Source organism: Phocoena sinus, chromosome 4 (assembly GCF_008692025.1).
Source record: "Phocoena sinus isolate mPhoSin1 chromosome 4, mPhoSin1.pri, whole genome shotgun sequence".
Lineage (NCBI taxonomy): Eukaryota > Metazoa > Chordata > Mammalia > Artiodactyla > Phocoenidae > Phocoena > Phocoena sinus.
The window spans coordinates 9,909,959-9,925,370 of record NC_045766.1 but is presented as its reverse complement, the minus strand read 5'-3'; the positions used below and the strand labels follow the sequence as shown (position 1 = coordinate 9,925,370).

The window sequence follows — 15,412 nt, the reverse complement described above, 5'->3', positions numbered from 1 at the left end:
GGCCTGACAACAGCCAACAATATTTATTAAAGAATTCACTGATTGACTGGATTTCAGACAAACCACAATCACCTCTACATGATGGGGCGGGGGGAACTGCCAATTATTTTGGGAGACTAGGAAGGGGAGGACAAGGCAAGCATTAAGCGATGAACTTAGCCCCAGTTTGGGCAAGGACATTCCTCCTGCAGTAAACGTCAGTGTATTGAAACTCAGCTCACCCTGCAATTAGACAGGAAACCTCATATGGCTCAAAGAGAAGTTCAAACCCAGACACATATTTCAGGGCAGAAAATGAACCCCCTGCAACGAGGAAATTTTCCCTGCTATGATCGCATGCCAGTGGTCACTGGACTGTGGCACGCTCCCGCTCTAGGGAAGAAAGGGGGCTCGTGACAATGAAGACCCACAGGGGGAGTGGAAGGTGGGATCTGAGGGGCTCACACCACCCTGAGGATTTGAAGGGGGTGCTGGCAGTGGGCCGGCAGGCCTGTCAGCTGTTAACGCCACTCCAGCCCTAAAAACACAGGGTCTGCCATCCTGGGAGGAGGGGAAGCCACCTTGTTCCAGAGCCAAGGCCAGCCTGAGTGGGAATGGACTGCCCCCCACGAGGCCACCCAAAGTCCCAGGTCAGAACAGGCCTGGGGAGTGCAGCCCACCTGCCCTCAGCCAGCCCCCAGCCATTCACTCAGGCAAGTGCTCAGCGAGCCCATTCAATTGCATCCTGACTGTAGCACTCACCTTCTTAATGAACTCTGGGATGATTTTTTGGTCTGTCAGGTGGTCTAGGGAAGAATAGCAATCTAATTCCAAGATGTAGCCTTCATTGTGAAGATCAGTGTTCTGAGATCTGAAAAGAGAAACACACACACACATACACACACACGTTAAGATTTTGCACTATACACATATTAGAAAAAAAAAAGAATCACTGGGTGTTGAATGAAATCCTAATTTCTTTCCTGAAAGTAACTGTCAAAAAGGCAGTTCTGAAAAAATAATTTATGGTTAACAACTCAAACAATATAGATGGACCTATTAATACTTCATGGAAAGACCTCCAAGACATATCATCAAGGAAAACACATCATTATAGAATGATGGGTTTAGTACAATAAGGTTTATACCTTAAACAACACAAACACACACACACACACACACACACACACACACACTCCAGTAATGTATATTTCCCATTGGCAAACCAATAATAGCAGTGGCCTCTGGGGGGATGGTGAAGGCCAGTGTGGGAATCGAGCGGGGATGGTGCTGGTGATCAAAAGTGACTTTGGCTGTATCTCTAATTTTTTCACTTTTTTGGAAGAGAATATATTCACGTATCACTTAGAAAATTAAAAATTAATTTTTAAAAGACTTTTTTTTTTTTTTTTTTTTTTTTTTTGCGGTACGTGGGCCTCTCACTGTTGTGGCCTCTCCCGTTGTGGAGCACAGGCCCCGGACGCGCAGGCTCAGCGTCCATGGCTCACGGGCCCAGCCGTTCCGTGGCATGTGGGATCTTCTCGAACCAGGGCACGAACCCGTGTCCCCTGCATTGGCAGGCGGACTCTCAACCTCTGCGCCACCAGGGAAGCCCTTAAAAGACTTTTAAAGGGTTCAACCCCTACAGAGGGCAGTCCAGCAAAATCTATCAAAACTAAAGATGCATGAAGAAAAGAATATAAGGCAACTGAAGTAGAAATCCTGGGATGAGAGCGGACGTGAAGGGCTGTCTGAAGCAAACACCGAACACCTTGCGGTTGAGACGGAGGTGTCCAGCGTGCCCTGCCCCCCGACCAGGGGGTGGGGCTGCTTCCCCATCCCCCTCATATAGATGTGCACGTGACTCAATGCTGGGTGCACTTGGGACAACCAGCAGCAAGTGGTCACCGGAAAGCAATCCCACCACTCCGTGTCACTCCTTTGAGGGACCCCTGGGTGACACTATGGGGCTGAGGGACTCCTGGGAGCCACGTGGTTGCCAGAAATTGAAGGTGACTGGCTGGCCCTGCCGGACGTCAGACAACAGGAAGTGGACGTCAGTCAAGGGCCGGCAGACCGTGCCCTTTCCTCGTGGGAAGGGGGACTTGGAGATCAGGGCCGGGCTCTCCAGGGCTCACACCACGTGTACAGCAACTCTCCACTGCTGAGGGCAGAGCAGGGCCCTCCCAGCCAACTTAGGAGGGTCCCCACCGAGGAGGGGCCCCTGCAGCCCCTGTGAGAGCAGGTGTAGCCAGGACGGGTGCCTTCATACTGAATTCCTGAGACACGTATATCCCACCAAATAAATAGTTTCTGAATGCCTATTTGCTATAATATTTTAAAGATGAACTTCTAGGAGTCATATATCATTCAAAGCAATTTATGCTGCCATTAACCATCTGAGCATGATTCACACGAAATTCAAAAGTGGAAAAATTAAAGAGGATTTGGTTTTCCCCAGGTGTGCAACTGTGATTGGGTAAGCAAATGTCAAGAATTTATTTTATTTTTCTCTCTAACATATCCTTTCAGGGGTAGGGACTGAGGTGCATACTTTTGAAATGTAAAAGAATCAACTGATTCCAAACTGGCCAAACTGGAATAAACTAATTCCAAAAGAATCAACCAATTCTGCACCTCAGCCTTCTCGCCTAAAAGCTTCATCAGAGATTAGACTCACGTCCTCCCTTTTCCCCCCATGTTCTTACTCTCTCCCCACCCTAAACAAAAGACATGCTAAGAGGAACTAAAGCAGAAGATTCCAGACTTTTGAAAGAGAAGACTTAGTCGAGATACTGTCATATGCATTGTGTGGCATCTCAAACAACAAAGACAGGAATAGGAAGAGGAAAATAGGATGTGAAATCCCCACTGCTGTCACACAGGGACTAACACCAGACTGTACAAGGTTATTTATAAATACCCACTGACATTTTATTTTATTTTTTTGTTTTGCTTTTTTATAAATGTATTTATTTATATTTGGCTGTGTTGGGTCTTTGTTGCTGCACACAGGCTTTCTGTATTTGTAGTGAGCGGGGGCTACTCTTCGTTGCGGTGCGTGGGCTCTAGATATGCGGGCTTCAGTAGTTGTGGCTCGCGGGCTCAGTAGTTGTGGCTCGCGGGCTCAGTAGTTGTGGCTTGCTGGCTCTAGAGCGCAGGCTCAGTAGTTGTGGTGCATGGGCTTAGCTGCTCCGGGGCACAACATTATAAATCAACTGTACTTCAATTTAAAAAAAGAATCCTTCAATAAGAAACCACAAGAATAAAATAAAGTAAGTCAACACTGTATCCACTCTGTAAAACACCCATAAAATGAATGGAGGGAAGACGGGTCTGTCTTTAAACAACTCACAGGCCAGACTCGCTAGACGCACAAGGGATAATTGTTAGTACAGGATCTAATAACTCTCAGCTTTGCTTCTAGAACAAGAAGTACTCTGAGGAGGAAAGCAAGCTCTGGTTCATTTCATCAGATAATTAACTCAGTTACATCTGAACTGAAAGAAGCACAAACGGTGGACAAAAATAGGCATTATTACAAATTTTCTAGATGAAACATGAAAACTCACATCTCGGCTTATGGTCACTTGAAAGCAAAGCCATGCATATTGGAGGAATAGGTGAGTAACTAAAGGTCTCCCCTGCCTTACAGGAATTACCTCCACAGTTTAAAATGAAAGGGTTGGAACACTGAAGAGCAGCTGCAGGGGAGGGGTGTGGCAAGGACCCCTGACTACTCCGAGGACAGATGCCCAAGCCCTCAAGTCAGCACTCTGTGAGGGGTGATGCCAGAGCTGGGTGGGTGGCACAGTCACACAGAAAGCCCCTCCCTGCCAGCAGCCCTGTGAAGAACTGTATCAAATCCACAAAGCTTGAAGCTTGCCTACAGGGCTGCCAGTGGGAGCATCTGGGCTTCTCAGCACTGGGGGGAGGTTGGGTGGAGGGAGGGCAGTGACTGTGGTTGTTCTAAGGTGACCCCCAATGACCTTCCTTTTCTGGTGTTCATGCCTTTGTAGAGTCTCTCCCCCTGAGTGGGGGCAGGGCCTGCAACGTGCTTCTAATCAAAAGAACCAGGCAAAGGGACAGGAGATCCCTCTCGTGATGACGTGACACCATAAGACTCCACCTTAGCAGATGAGAGCTAGACCCTGTCCTTGCTGGCTGCCAGGCTGCCAGGGCACCGTGTGGGCAGTCCCTGGATGACAGCCATCAAGAAACAGATCTCAGCCCTAGGAGATGAATTCTGCCCACCACCAAATGGAGCTTGGGAGCAGACCCTTCCCCAGTCAAGCCCCCGATGAGACTGCAGCCCCAGCCAATACTTCTACCGCAGCCTGATGAGACCTGAAGCAGAGAGCCCAGAAAAGCTACAGAAACTGAGATCATAAATGTATGTTGTTGGAACCAGTAAACTTGTGGTAATTTATTACAGAGCGTAGAAAACTCATGCAGTTGCCGAGCAGGAAGACACGGCAGCTTCATGCTCAGACCAGGCCTCCTACTGGTGGCTGGCTCTAGGCTCAGGCCCCAAGATCCAGCCAGACACCTGAGAAGAGCCTCTGACAGATGATGAGTGTTTCATGTCCCAGAGGGCAAGGACCACCCTGGCATCAAGAAGCAGACATGCCCTAGAAGTGAGTCCAGGAACCATGGCCTGGCCCCCAAGGGACCACAGCACAGGGGAGTAGATGTCCTGCAGTCAGTCAAGTTCCTAAGAATCCTTAAGATGCATCACCGGCTGAGCAGGGATCTGCACCCTCCTGTGGGATAGGGGAAACACCACTTATGTTTCCCCAAAGGACATGTCCTTGTTTTGTCCTGGAAAAGGATACTGGAAACCACCAAACATCCACCTGGACTGAAGCCCACTGGCTTCCACTTCTAGAAGGGACAGAAAGATCTGGGTCTAAACAATCAAAAAAAAGAGGGAAACAGAATGCACTTCTGGAGATGTAGGATTAACTACCTGCCAAAGCCTCCCTTATCTAAAAATTAACAGTAAATACACTGAGATTAAATGCAGACACTCTGAGAAGAGCATTGCTAACAATGAAACATGCTTCCCTGTCTCCCTGCATACCTCCCCTCCATAATTTCCTCTAGATTTATTAGTTAGAGGCTGCAGGTCCTAAACCTAACTAGAGGTGGATCATTTCCCAGCTGTGTGCCTTTGGACAATTTATTTAAACATTCTATGCCTCAGTTTCTTTCACTGTCAAATGGGAATATTATGAGTAGCTATCTCTTGGCATCCTTGTAAGGATTAAATAAGACAAAAGCATGTAAAGCCCTTAGCATAGGGCATGGCAAGAAGTCCGGGCTCAACGAGTATTAGCAGCTGCTGATCTACTTCTATCATCTGTTAAGTGCATTCCTAGCCCTTTTCATAGTTCCTAATTACTCATGCATTCAACGAATATTGATCACACTACTACTTTGTGCCAGACACTCTTCTTTAGCATCAACAGACAAAAGAGACAGAATCTCTGCTCTCACGGAGCTCACAACCTGGTGGAGGGAGACAGGCAATAAACAAGAAATACTCATGAGTACAGAGAGTATGTTCAACGGTGGTAAGCGTTAAAGAAAAAAGAAACAGCAAGGTGTAGAGAATCACGAGTGGTGGGAAGCTGCAGTTTTTATGAGGGTGGTCAGGGCAGCCTCATTGAGAAGGCGACACTTGTAATAAAGATCTATGGGAGGTGACCGTGCTCACAGCCAGGAAAGAAGCTTCCAGGCAGAGGAACGGCCAGTGCAAAGGTCCTAAGGTGAGATGGTACAAAAAAGCCCTGTGGCTGGAGCTCAGTGAACCAGGGGCAGGGGATGAGGTCGGAGAGCCAAAGGGGAGCCAGAGAGTGTAGAACTTACAGGCCAGGGTGAAGACAGTGGCTCTTACTCAGAATGATAGGGGAAGCCCTTGTCGAACAGAGAAGTGACACCATCTGATTTATTTTATTTTTATAGAAGTATAGTTGATTTACAATATTGTGTTAGTTTCAGGTGTATAGCACAGTGATTCAGTTATAATTATATATATATATATATAAATAACTTTTTCGATTCTCTTCCCTTATAGGTTACTACAAAATATTGTGTAGAGTTCCCTGTGCTCTACAGTAGGTCCTTGCTGGTTATCCATTTTATATATAGAAGTGGGTACATGTTTATTTTAAAAGAAACCTTCTGGCTGTAGGGGGCAGCTAAGAGACTAACCCAGTGGTCCAGGCGGGAGGTGATGGTGACCCCAAGGGGGCTGGTAGCAGCGTAGCAGCGCTGGGAAGTGGTGGATTCTGGATATACTTTCAAGGTAGAACCTTCAAGACTTCCTTATGAACAGAACAGGTTGTGAGGTGTGAAAGGAAGAAAGCAGATGACGATGGCTCCAAGGATTTTTGCTCCAGCCACCGAGAGAGTGGATGATGTTGCCACAACTATGATGGGGAAGGCTGGGGCGGGAGTGGTCACAGGCTTGGGGAGAAGATCAGTAATTTGGCTTCCCAGGTACTGAATTTGACATTATCCAGCAGATGGCCAAGGAGAGATATCTGGTAGAGAGCTGAATGTATATTCGAGTCTGGACTTCAGGAGAGAGGGCTGGAGAGGTGAATCTGGGAGTCATCAGCTGCTACATGGTATTCAAAGCATGAGACTGAATGAGATCTCAATCAATATACAGAGAGAAGAGTCAAGGACTGAGCTTGGGGACCCTCCACCATGAAGACAGTGGGGAGAAAAGAGGAGAAAGCAGCCAAGGAGACAAAGAAAGAGCAACCATGGGGGAAGAGAGAAAACCAAGGGAGCGTGCAGTCCTGGATCAAATCAAGGAAGCATGTCTAGGGGAGGGTAGGAGCCACCCTGTCCATTGCTTCAATTAACATATTTACAATCTTCTCTTCAATTTACTTATCCCCTTGAAATCCCAAGAGAGAAACTGGATTTAATCCACCCTACAGAAAAAGGTGTGAAGAAATCAGTTCACATTTAATATTATATATGACTATCCTGTTACATGGGCTGACTGTCAAAGCAATCTGCCGATTTGGGTTCCAAGTAGCTTGGCTCCTTGAAAAAAAACCATCTCCGTGCTGCTGGGTCATTTCTCAGAAATGGCCTGGAGGGAGCATAAACTAAAGAGATCTCTGATGTGTATGGTTTTTTTTGGGTGTTTTTGCGGTACGCGGGTCTCTCACTGCTGTGGCCTCTCCCGTTGCGGAGCACAGGCTCTGGACGCACAGGCTCAGCGGCCATGGCTCACAGGCCCAGCCACCCCGCAGCATGTGGGATCCTCCCGGACCGGGGCACGAACCCGCGTCCCCTGCATCGGCAGGCGGACTCTCAACCATTGCGCCACCAGGGAAGCCCTGTTTGTTTGTTTTGATTCTGTAATATTTATTCTCAGAGTAAGTGTTTCTAGTCCTAAACTACACCAACATCCCTGCCTGACTATACTGTTTATGTAAGAGATCCCTCAAATCACATGAAGGCAATGACTGAAATAATTGGGTTTGGGGTACAAAAGAATATCTCCATTGATGTGCCCTAACTTTAGGCACTGGACCAAGCCAACAAGCAAACCCCGGGCTCTGTGCAACAGACCGGTTGTCCCGTCAGGCGGGCATTCACCCTGGCTGCATTCAACCTTGGAATCACTCGGTGAGCTCCCACAAATTTTGATTTAATTGGTCTGTGGTACGGCCTGGGCCAAGGGGCTCTAGAAACCCCCCAGTGATTCTAATGGGCAACCAGAGTAGAGAACGACGGTCTAGGTGGGCTGTGTTGCAGCGGCTGCTCTCCTGGAGATTTTCCTTGGCCGTAACTGAGCACGTCCAAGGAAAAGAGGAAACACGGAAAGAAGGACTTGCAGAGACCAACAATGTAGACTCCTAGCCCCTCAGAAGAAGACAAACCTCCCAGAAAAAGGACCAGACCTTAAGGAAATATAAGAATGGACAACTCTATCTGTGCCTCTTTCAGTTAGAAAAACTCAAAAATACTTCCCGCTTCTTGGTTTCCTCACTCTTCTTATGTTTTATTGTGCTAAGATATACATAACATGCCATTGACCATCTTAGCCATTTCTAAGCATACGTTCAGTGTCATTAAGTACATTCACCATGTTGTGTCAGCATCACCACCAACCATCTCCGGAACTTCTTCAACATCCCAAACAGTCCTTGCTCCTGTGACACCATATAAATGGGACTTGGGCCACAACTGAACATGAACACGTAGGAAAATTTAGATAAAGGCTTCTCAAACAAACACACGAGAGCAGATTCAGACGCTGCGCATTTGTGCACAAACGTTTCCTAACCGTAGGGCAGGGCAGCAAAGAGCCCACATGCCGAAGTACCTCAGAGGTCAACACGATTGGCCCCAGACATCAGAGCTGTTTCAGACCATAATAAAACACCACCTATTCCGTGTCACGTCGCCCTCATTACTCAGACACAAACATCAGCTGTCATAAAAACTGTGCACAAACTCCTCATGTCACCACTGCCACAGCTGCCAAGGGTTGTGCGGTCATTCCCCAGGCAGCTGGAGAGTCAGAAGGTCAAACCAAGGGAAGCAAACTCAAAGGTCCACAAACACTGAGTGAAAGAGGATATTTTTTGACCAAAGACATAACCCGATCACTTTGTTCTCATATAAAAGTTACAGAAATGGTCTTCATGTCCACCAAGAAATATGCTCTCTCCTATTTCTCTCCAAACACAGAGTCCTGTCTGACTCCCTTCCACATTCCCATTTCTGAGACTGATGTGGCTAGAGAGAAACTTGACCCACCAGGGGAAAAGTCCCAGTGCACGGGTGATGTCAAGTGGCATGGCCGAGTCACCCCCGTACTGGGGAGCCGATGGGAGCAGTGGAAACCATGGTGAGCTGGGCAGTTTCTATCCCAACCATTACTAGAAACTCCAGGCCGGGGTTGCCAAATCTAACTTTTTTAAAGGAGTCATTACACCATGTTTTTTGGTGGCCACAAATGTCAAATTTTGGCTCCAAAAGATGTTTATTACTATTATGTAATCCAACATCTTTGGGACTGAATCTGACCTCTGGGCCATCAGTCCCTGGCCTCTGGGTTCCATACACAATGCTCCAATGTGAGTCACAGAGGCTGGATGCCAGGCAAGAGATAAGAGCGAACAGATTATCCAACTGTATCATCATCAGAATAACTAACCCTAAACCCAAGTCCAATATTTCACCCATTGTAATGACCTGGCAGATTCTTCTCCTTACTCCCCTCCTCACTTCCCTCCTCACTCCCCATGACCGCAGTCAGGACATCGACACTGACCCTGCCTGATCTCACAGTGGCTAGGACAGAACCCTTTTCTAAGCCATTAAAAAAACATGTTTGCAAGCAAACACTGTAACGCTTTATGAGTTACAGTCATAAAGGGTTAATCCTCAAATTATTCAGATGAAATGTCAAGCAGTAAGCTGAATACCTATTTTGGTCTCATGGACAGAGCTGAAATCAGGCCACTAAAAATTAGATGTCTGTTTAGAGTCTACTATAAACTATTATTTTAAACAATAAACATGTTAATAAAAACTATCATACACACTTCTTTTAAATAATAAACATGTAACAGATCTCACTTCAACTCATTAATCCCTTAGATAGCTTCAAAGATCAAGAGTTGAAGCAACATCTTCTTTTTCCCAGGACACAAAGCACCGTTTGAACTTGAGTTATGAAAAGAAACAAGAGAGAATGTGCAGTTCACCAGTAGGGCTATTTTTGCTTCATTGAGGAACAATCAGAAAGAAATGGTGACAAACACAAACTTAGATTACTAGGCATTTCTCCAACGAGAGAAAAAAAAAATCACTAAATGTCAGTTGACAGAAGCAAATCCTCTATCTCTGGGAAACAGGACGGAATTTTCAGATTCTTCCCTCAAGGCAACGCCAGGTTCAAGTAGAGTGATCAGAACGGTGTGTTGTTGTTGTTGTTTTAAAGGAGTAGTAGGGAGGAAAATGAACTACACATCTGAGAATGGTCTGTCCACGAAAGGAAAAGAAGGCTTTTTCTAGTTTCATGAGCTTATCACTTGCTTGACCACTGACCACAGGAAGGGCTGGAGTTACATCCGCTAGAGAAACTTACAGTCTCATATTTTCCTTAGTGAAATGTCAAAGAAAAATACTGCATGTTATCGCTTAAATGTGGACTCTAAATAATAAAACAAATTGGTGAATATAACAAAAAAGAAACAGACTCCCAGATATGGAGAACCAACTAGTGGTTACCAGTGGGGAGAGGGAAAGGGGGAGGGGCAACATAGGCAGAGAGGCTTCAGAGGTACAAACTATTGGGTACAAAATAAGCTACAAGGAGTTATGGTACAACACAGGGAATATGGCCAATATTTTATAATAACTATAAATGGAGCATAACCTTTAATTAAAAATTGTGAATCACTACACTGTACACCCAAAACATATAATTTTGTAAATCAACTACACTTCAATAATAAGAAAAAAAAAGAAACTTAGAGTCTATGGGCATGTAACTACCCAACACTGCTATTTATTCTAACCATAGAGAAGAACTATGAAAGTTCAGTTGCTTCCACAGTCAGGGATCAGGGAGTTTTAAAAAGCAAAGAGCATGTAAGCAGAGTCTTTGAAGCTGTGTGAAAATTAGTCATGGGACAACGGATAAAATGACATTCCAGGCACTGAGAACAGAAATTAGGAAGGATCTAGATGGAAAAAAAGCATGAGTTACATTGTGGAAATAATGAATAGGTCAGTTTGGTAAAAGATATGTGAAGGCGAGGTTTGTTTATGCTAATTCAGCTGGATCAGTAAACACGAGCCTGGCGAATGTATGGGTGAATGTGCTGTTGGAATAGATCTGTGATGTGGGCCCTGCAGTGCTGCCTGGAGCAGAAAGTGAGAAACGGGGTTGGAAAGAAAGGACAGGGGTGTGTCGCTACAGGACGGGACTGGCCTTCTTTCTGAGGTAAAGGGGAGTCATGGTCTTAGATAAAAGAAGATATGGAAGTACAGATTTTAGGAAGATTAAGCAAGCAGCATTGTGTATGATGGAGGAAGAGTTGGAAGAACATTTTAGGAGAGCAGAAATGAGAGCTAAGGTTTCTGTAGAGGAAGTGGATGGATGGGAGAGAGAGTTGAGGTGTGTATTGTCCCTGCAGGTGCTGGTGGTTGGGTTGGGGGAGGGGCATAAACTGCTGCTCCCCAAAGATGCTCTCAGATCAACGGGGAAAAGGTTCCAATAATTTCTGTGACCTCCTCTTTGCAAAGTGAACCAAATCTACAAAGCCAAAATGAGGCTGCTGGAGTCAAAAGTTTCCGCTAACAGTGAAGCTTGAGAAATGCTGGAAGAAGAAAAAAGCCAAGTAAACAAATCCTAGTGAATCTTTCCATAAAGCACCTAATTACAGAGTTTATCAGGGGAGTGCTGAAGTAGGAAGCAGAGAGAAGGAAACAACTCGCAGACGGGTCACTGGTCTTTCTTCACCCTTCTTTTTTCACCAACAGACACGCATCCCATCTGTGGATAAGGGTTTGGTATCTGGAACATTCCAGAGATGATGGGGGAGATGTGCACATGATACTCTAACCACACACTCTCTCAGGGAGCTGTGCACTGCCAAGCGGGTGCAAGACATCATGGGCCCCTAACGAGCCACGGCTGCTATTTATGCTAGAGAAATCTTGCCACATCCTGCCTCACTCTTTACTGCTGGAGCCGGCTCTCTGGTAGATAAGCCATCAGTGACTTGCACAACACAAGAAGTTCACCTTTAACCTTAAAAGGCAAGAAAAACAAGTTTTACCCCCAGTGGTCCCTGTATAATGTAGCTGTGAGAGAAATTCAATCCCCACCACACCAGACTACAGCAAAGGGGACCACTGCCACACGAAATCGGACTTGGGGCAGGGTCCTGCTTTCTCATGAACCCTGCAAGGCTCCTCGCTGACTCTGAAACATGTGGAAATGACGACTAGTAGTACTGATGCATAAATATTATTTTTTCACAAAGATAACACTGAATAAAGGCAGTACTTACTGCCTGGTACTTACTGGTTCAGAAAAGTCACATTATCTGCAAACAAAAGTAACAGCAGTAGCCACACACGAGAATGTCCTTCCTAAGACTCTCACCAGCCACGTCCAGCTGAGTGACAGGAAGTCTCTTCTTTATTTACGGTTAACGCACACATCCCAATTCAAGTTTGCTCACCGTTTCCCTCTTTTCTGGGTCTTCCTACCCGCATCCTCCAGCCTGCTGAGTTAGACGATGGACATGTTCCATCTCTGCACTGCCCAACACAGTAGCCACTACCTAAAATGTAGCGAGTGCCACTGAGGGAATGAATGCTTAATATTATTTAATTTTAATTAATTTTCATTGATAATATGTGCCTAGTGTCTCCCTAATAGAAAAGCTCAGCTTAGCTCTGTTCTGAAACTTAGATGTGCACATACATCCCCTGGGATCCTGTTAAAATGCAAATTTGGAGTCAGCAGATGTGGGTGGGGCCTGGGATCTGCATTTCTAAGAGGCTGCCAGGTGATGCTGGGGCTGCCAGTGCACAGACCAAGGTAAAGACTGGAACTGCTTCGGGAACCACCAGTGTGACCTGGAAGCCTCGTGAATGGGTGGTCTCCAAAGCTTTTCATCATAAAACCCTCAAGTAAAAGTCTCCTGAGTACTACTGTACCAACATCTTACCTATGTTAGAAAACAATGCATTTAGAAGACGAGAAACAGATGAAATAAGCAATATTTAAAAAGTGTAGTCGCAATAGGTCCCTATTATTAGTAATTAATACTCCAAGGCATAATATACACTTGAAATGAGATTCACTGTTAACAATCGTGGAAGTAAATCCACATTGCAAAATGTCTTCTTGATGAGTCTAAAATTCTTTGGGCATCTTTTGTCAGATTGGAACAGGTAGGTATCGATTTTTTTATGTCACCAAGAAAGCTCTAACACACAGTGAGAGAAGGATTGATGTGGCCAGTTGTGTGTGTGTGTGTGTGTGTGTGAGAGAGAGAGAGAGAGAGAGAGAGAGAGATCTCTGAGAGGGAAAGAGAGAGAGAGACATGGTGCTCCAAGGACAAAGAAAAAGATAAAGGAGGGGTGAGGGAGGAGAGTTTCACATTTACATTACTGGTATTCTGTGTTCTCTTCAATCTGCAATGAACTTACAGGAATTTTTTAAGCCATGTGTATATTTCATCAGGGCTAAACTTAGTTAAAACTACAAAAAATAATCCACAAACCCACTTCCCTGGGTTCTCAGCTGCAAAAGTTTCCTCTGACCCCAGTCTCCTCCAGGATCCCCCCCCGGTCACACCCCACTTCATACAGACAGGGGCCCTCAGACATCTACACCCAGCCAGGGCATCACCTTCAACCTGAATGCTAAATATTGGTAATGCATAATTTCTCTCCTAATTTTTCAGTATAAATAAACATACACAGAAGCTTCAATTCTCTTTCAACATAGGTATGTGGTATGTCTACCACCTTTGGTAACCACTGGTCTAGATGGTGCATAGAATTTTCAGAATAATCACAAAGCTCTAGAATAAAAAATGTACTTCCAACAATAATATTGAACTCTATGATCTTAAAAACACCTGGTAGAAATTATTCTCAGATTAGTATGTAAATGAAGTTACAATTTCAACAGGGTTTACTGGGAACTGAAGAAAATAACTTTAGACTATAGACTATATATGGAAAAATCAATATGCCAAAGTTGCCAAGATCCTGAAAAAAATAGTGCTTGGCTAGATATTAATATACACTACAAATTTATTGTAATTTATTGTAATCAAAATAGCATGGGATTAGCACAAAAATCAATCAATAGATCAAAGGAACAATAAAGAATGGGGAATAAATTAGGGTGTATGCAGAAATCCAACCTATGATAAAGGTGGCATTTCATTCACCAAGTTAGGTTAATACAATAAATGCTGTTGACAAAGGTAGAAGAAAATACAGTTAGACCCCTTACCTCACATCCTAACGCTAATCCAGTGGTTCTCAACTAGGGGCAGCAGTTTTGCCTGTTCAGGGGCATTTCATAACATCTGGAAACATTTCTGACTGCCACAACTGCAAGGGCGGGAAGGGGGGCGGTGTTTGCTGTCGGCATCAAGTGGGCAGAGGCCAGGAATGCTGCCAAATATCCTGCAACTCACAGGACGGTCCCTGGCCCAAAATGTCAACAGTTGAGAAACTACGTAGGCTGAGAAATCCTACCCAAACCCTAACCCTAATGATTACAAAGTTAAAGAGGAACAGTGTTAGAAGTAGAAAGATCCTGATGAGAAACCTGGCTCCTCCACACCATCAGAAGGGTGACGCTGAAGAAAGTACCGTTTTCTTCATCTTGGCTTTCAAGAGGAAAGACAAGGCACACCATGAAGCAAAGAGCAGGGACTCTGGCGCAGCAATAAATAAATGGTAGCTATTATGGCCAATAACATAAATGGTAAATCATATTAAGAAGTGCCTGTGAGTCTAAAATGTCAATATGACACTAATGAACTTATCTACAAAACAGAGTAGACTCACAGACATAGAGGACAGACTTGTGGTTGCCAAGGGGGAGGGGGGTGGGGGAGAGATGGAGTGGGAGTTTGGGATTAACAGATGTAAACTATTATATATAGGATGGATAAACAACAAGGCCCTACTGTATAGCACAGGAAACTATATTCAATATCCTGGGATAAACCATAATGGAAAAGAATATGAAAAACAGAATGGAGAAAGGAGGGGAAGATGGCAGAAGAGTAAGACGCGGAGATCACCTTCCTCACCACAGATACACCAGATATACATCTACACGTGGAACAACTCCTACAGAACACCTACTGAATGCTGGCAGAAGACCTCAGACCTCCCAAAAGGCAAGAAAGTCCCCACGTACCTGGGTAGGGCAAAAGAAAAAAGAATAAACAAAGACAAAAGGATAGGGACGGGACCTGCACCAGTGGGAGAGAGCCGTGAAGGAGGAAAGGTTTCCACACACTAGGAAGTCCCTCCGCAGGCGGAGACTGTGGGTGGCGGAGGGGGAAAGCTTTGGAGCAGCAGAGGAGAGCACAGCAACAGGGGTGCAGAGGGCAAAGCGGAGAGATTCCCGCACAGAGGATCGGGGCCGACCGGCACTCATCAGCCCAAGAGGCTTGTCTGCTCACCGCCGCAGCGGGCGGGGCTGGGAGCTGACGCTCGGGCTTCCGTCAGAACCTAGGGAGAGGACTGGGGTTGGCGGCGTGAACACAGCCTGAAGGGGGCTAGTACGCCACAGCTAGCCGGGAGGGAGTCTGGGGAAAAGCCTGGACCTGCCGAAGAGGCAAGAGACTTTTTCTTGCCTCTTTGTCTCCTGGTGCGCGAGGAGAGGGGATTAAGAGCG

General features: G+C 45.6%; 1 protein-coding gene across 1 annotated transcript in view; it reads right to left on the bottom strand.

Moving 5' to 3' along the window:
* RFTN1 (raftlin, lipid raft linker 1) overlaps positions 1 to 15,412 on the bottom strand; it is a 204,784-nt gene that overhangs the window by 94,252 nt on the left and 95,120 nt on the right. Inside the window, exon 4 of the mRNA XM_032631078.1 lies at positions 742 to 850. Within this exon, the coding sequence (XP_032486969.1) occupies positions 742 to 850 (109 nt within the window). The remainder of the gene's footprint in view (positions 1 to 741; positions 851 to 15,412) is intronic.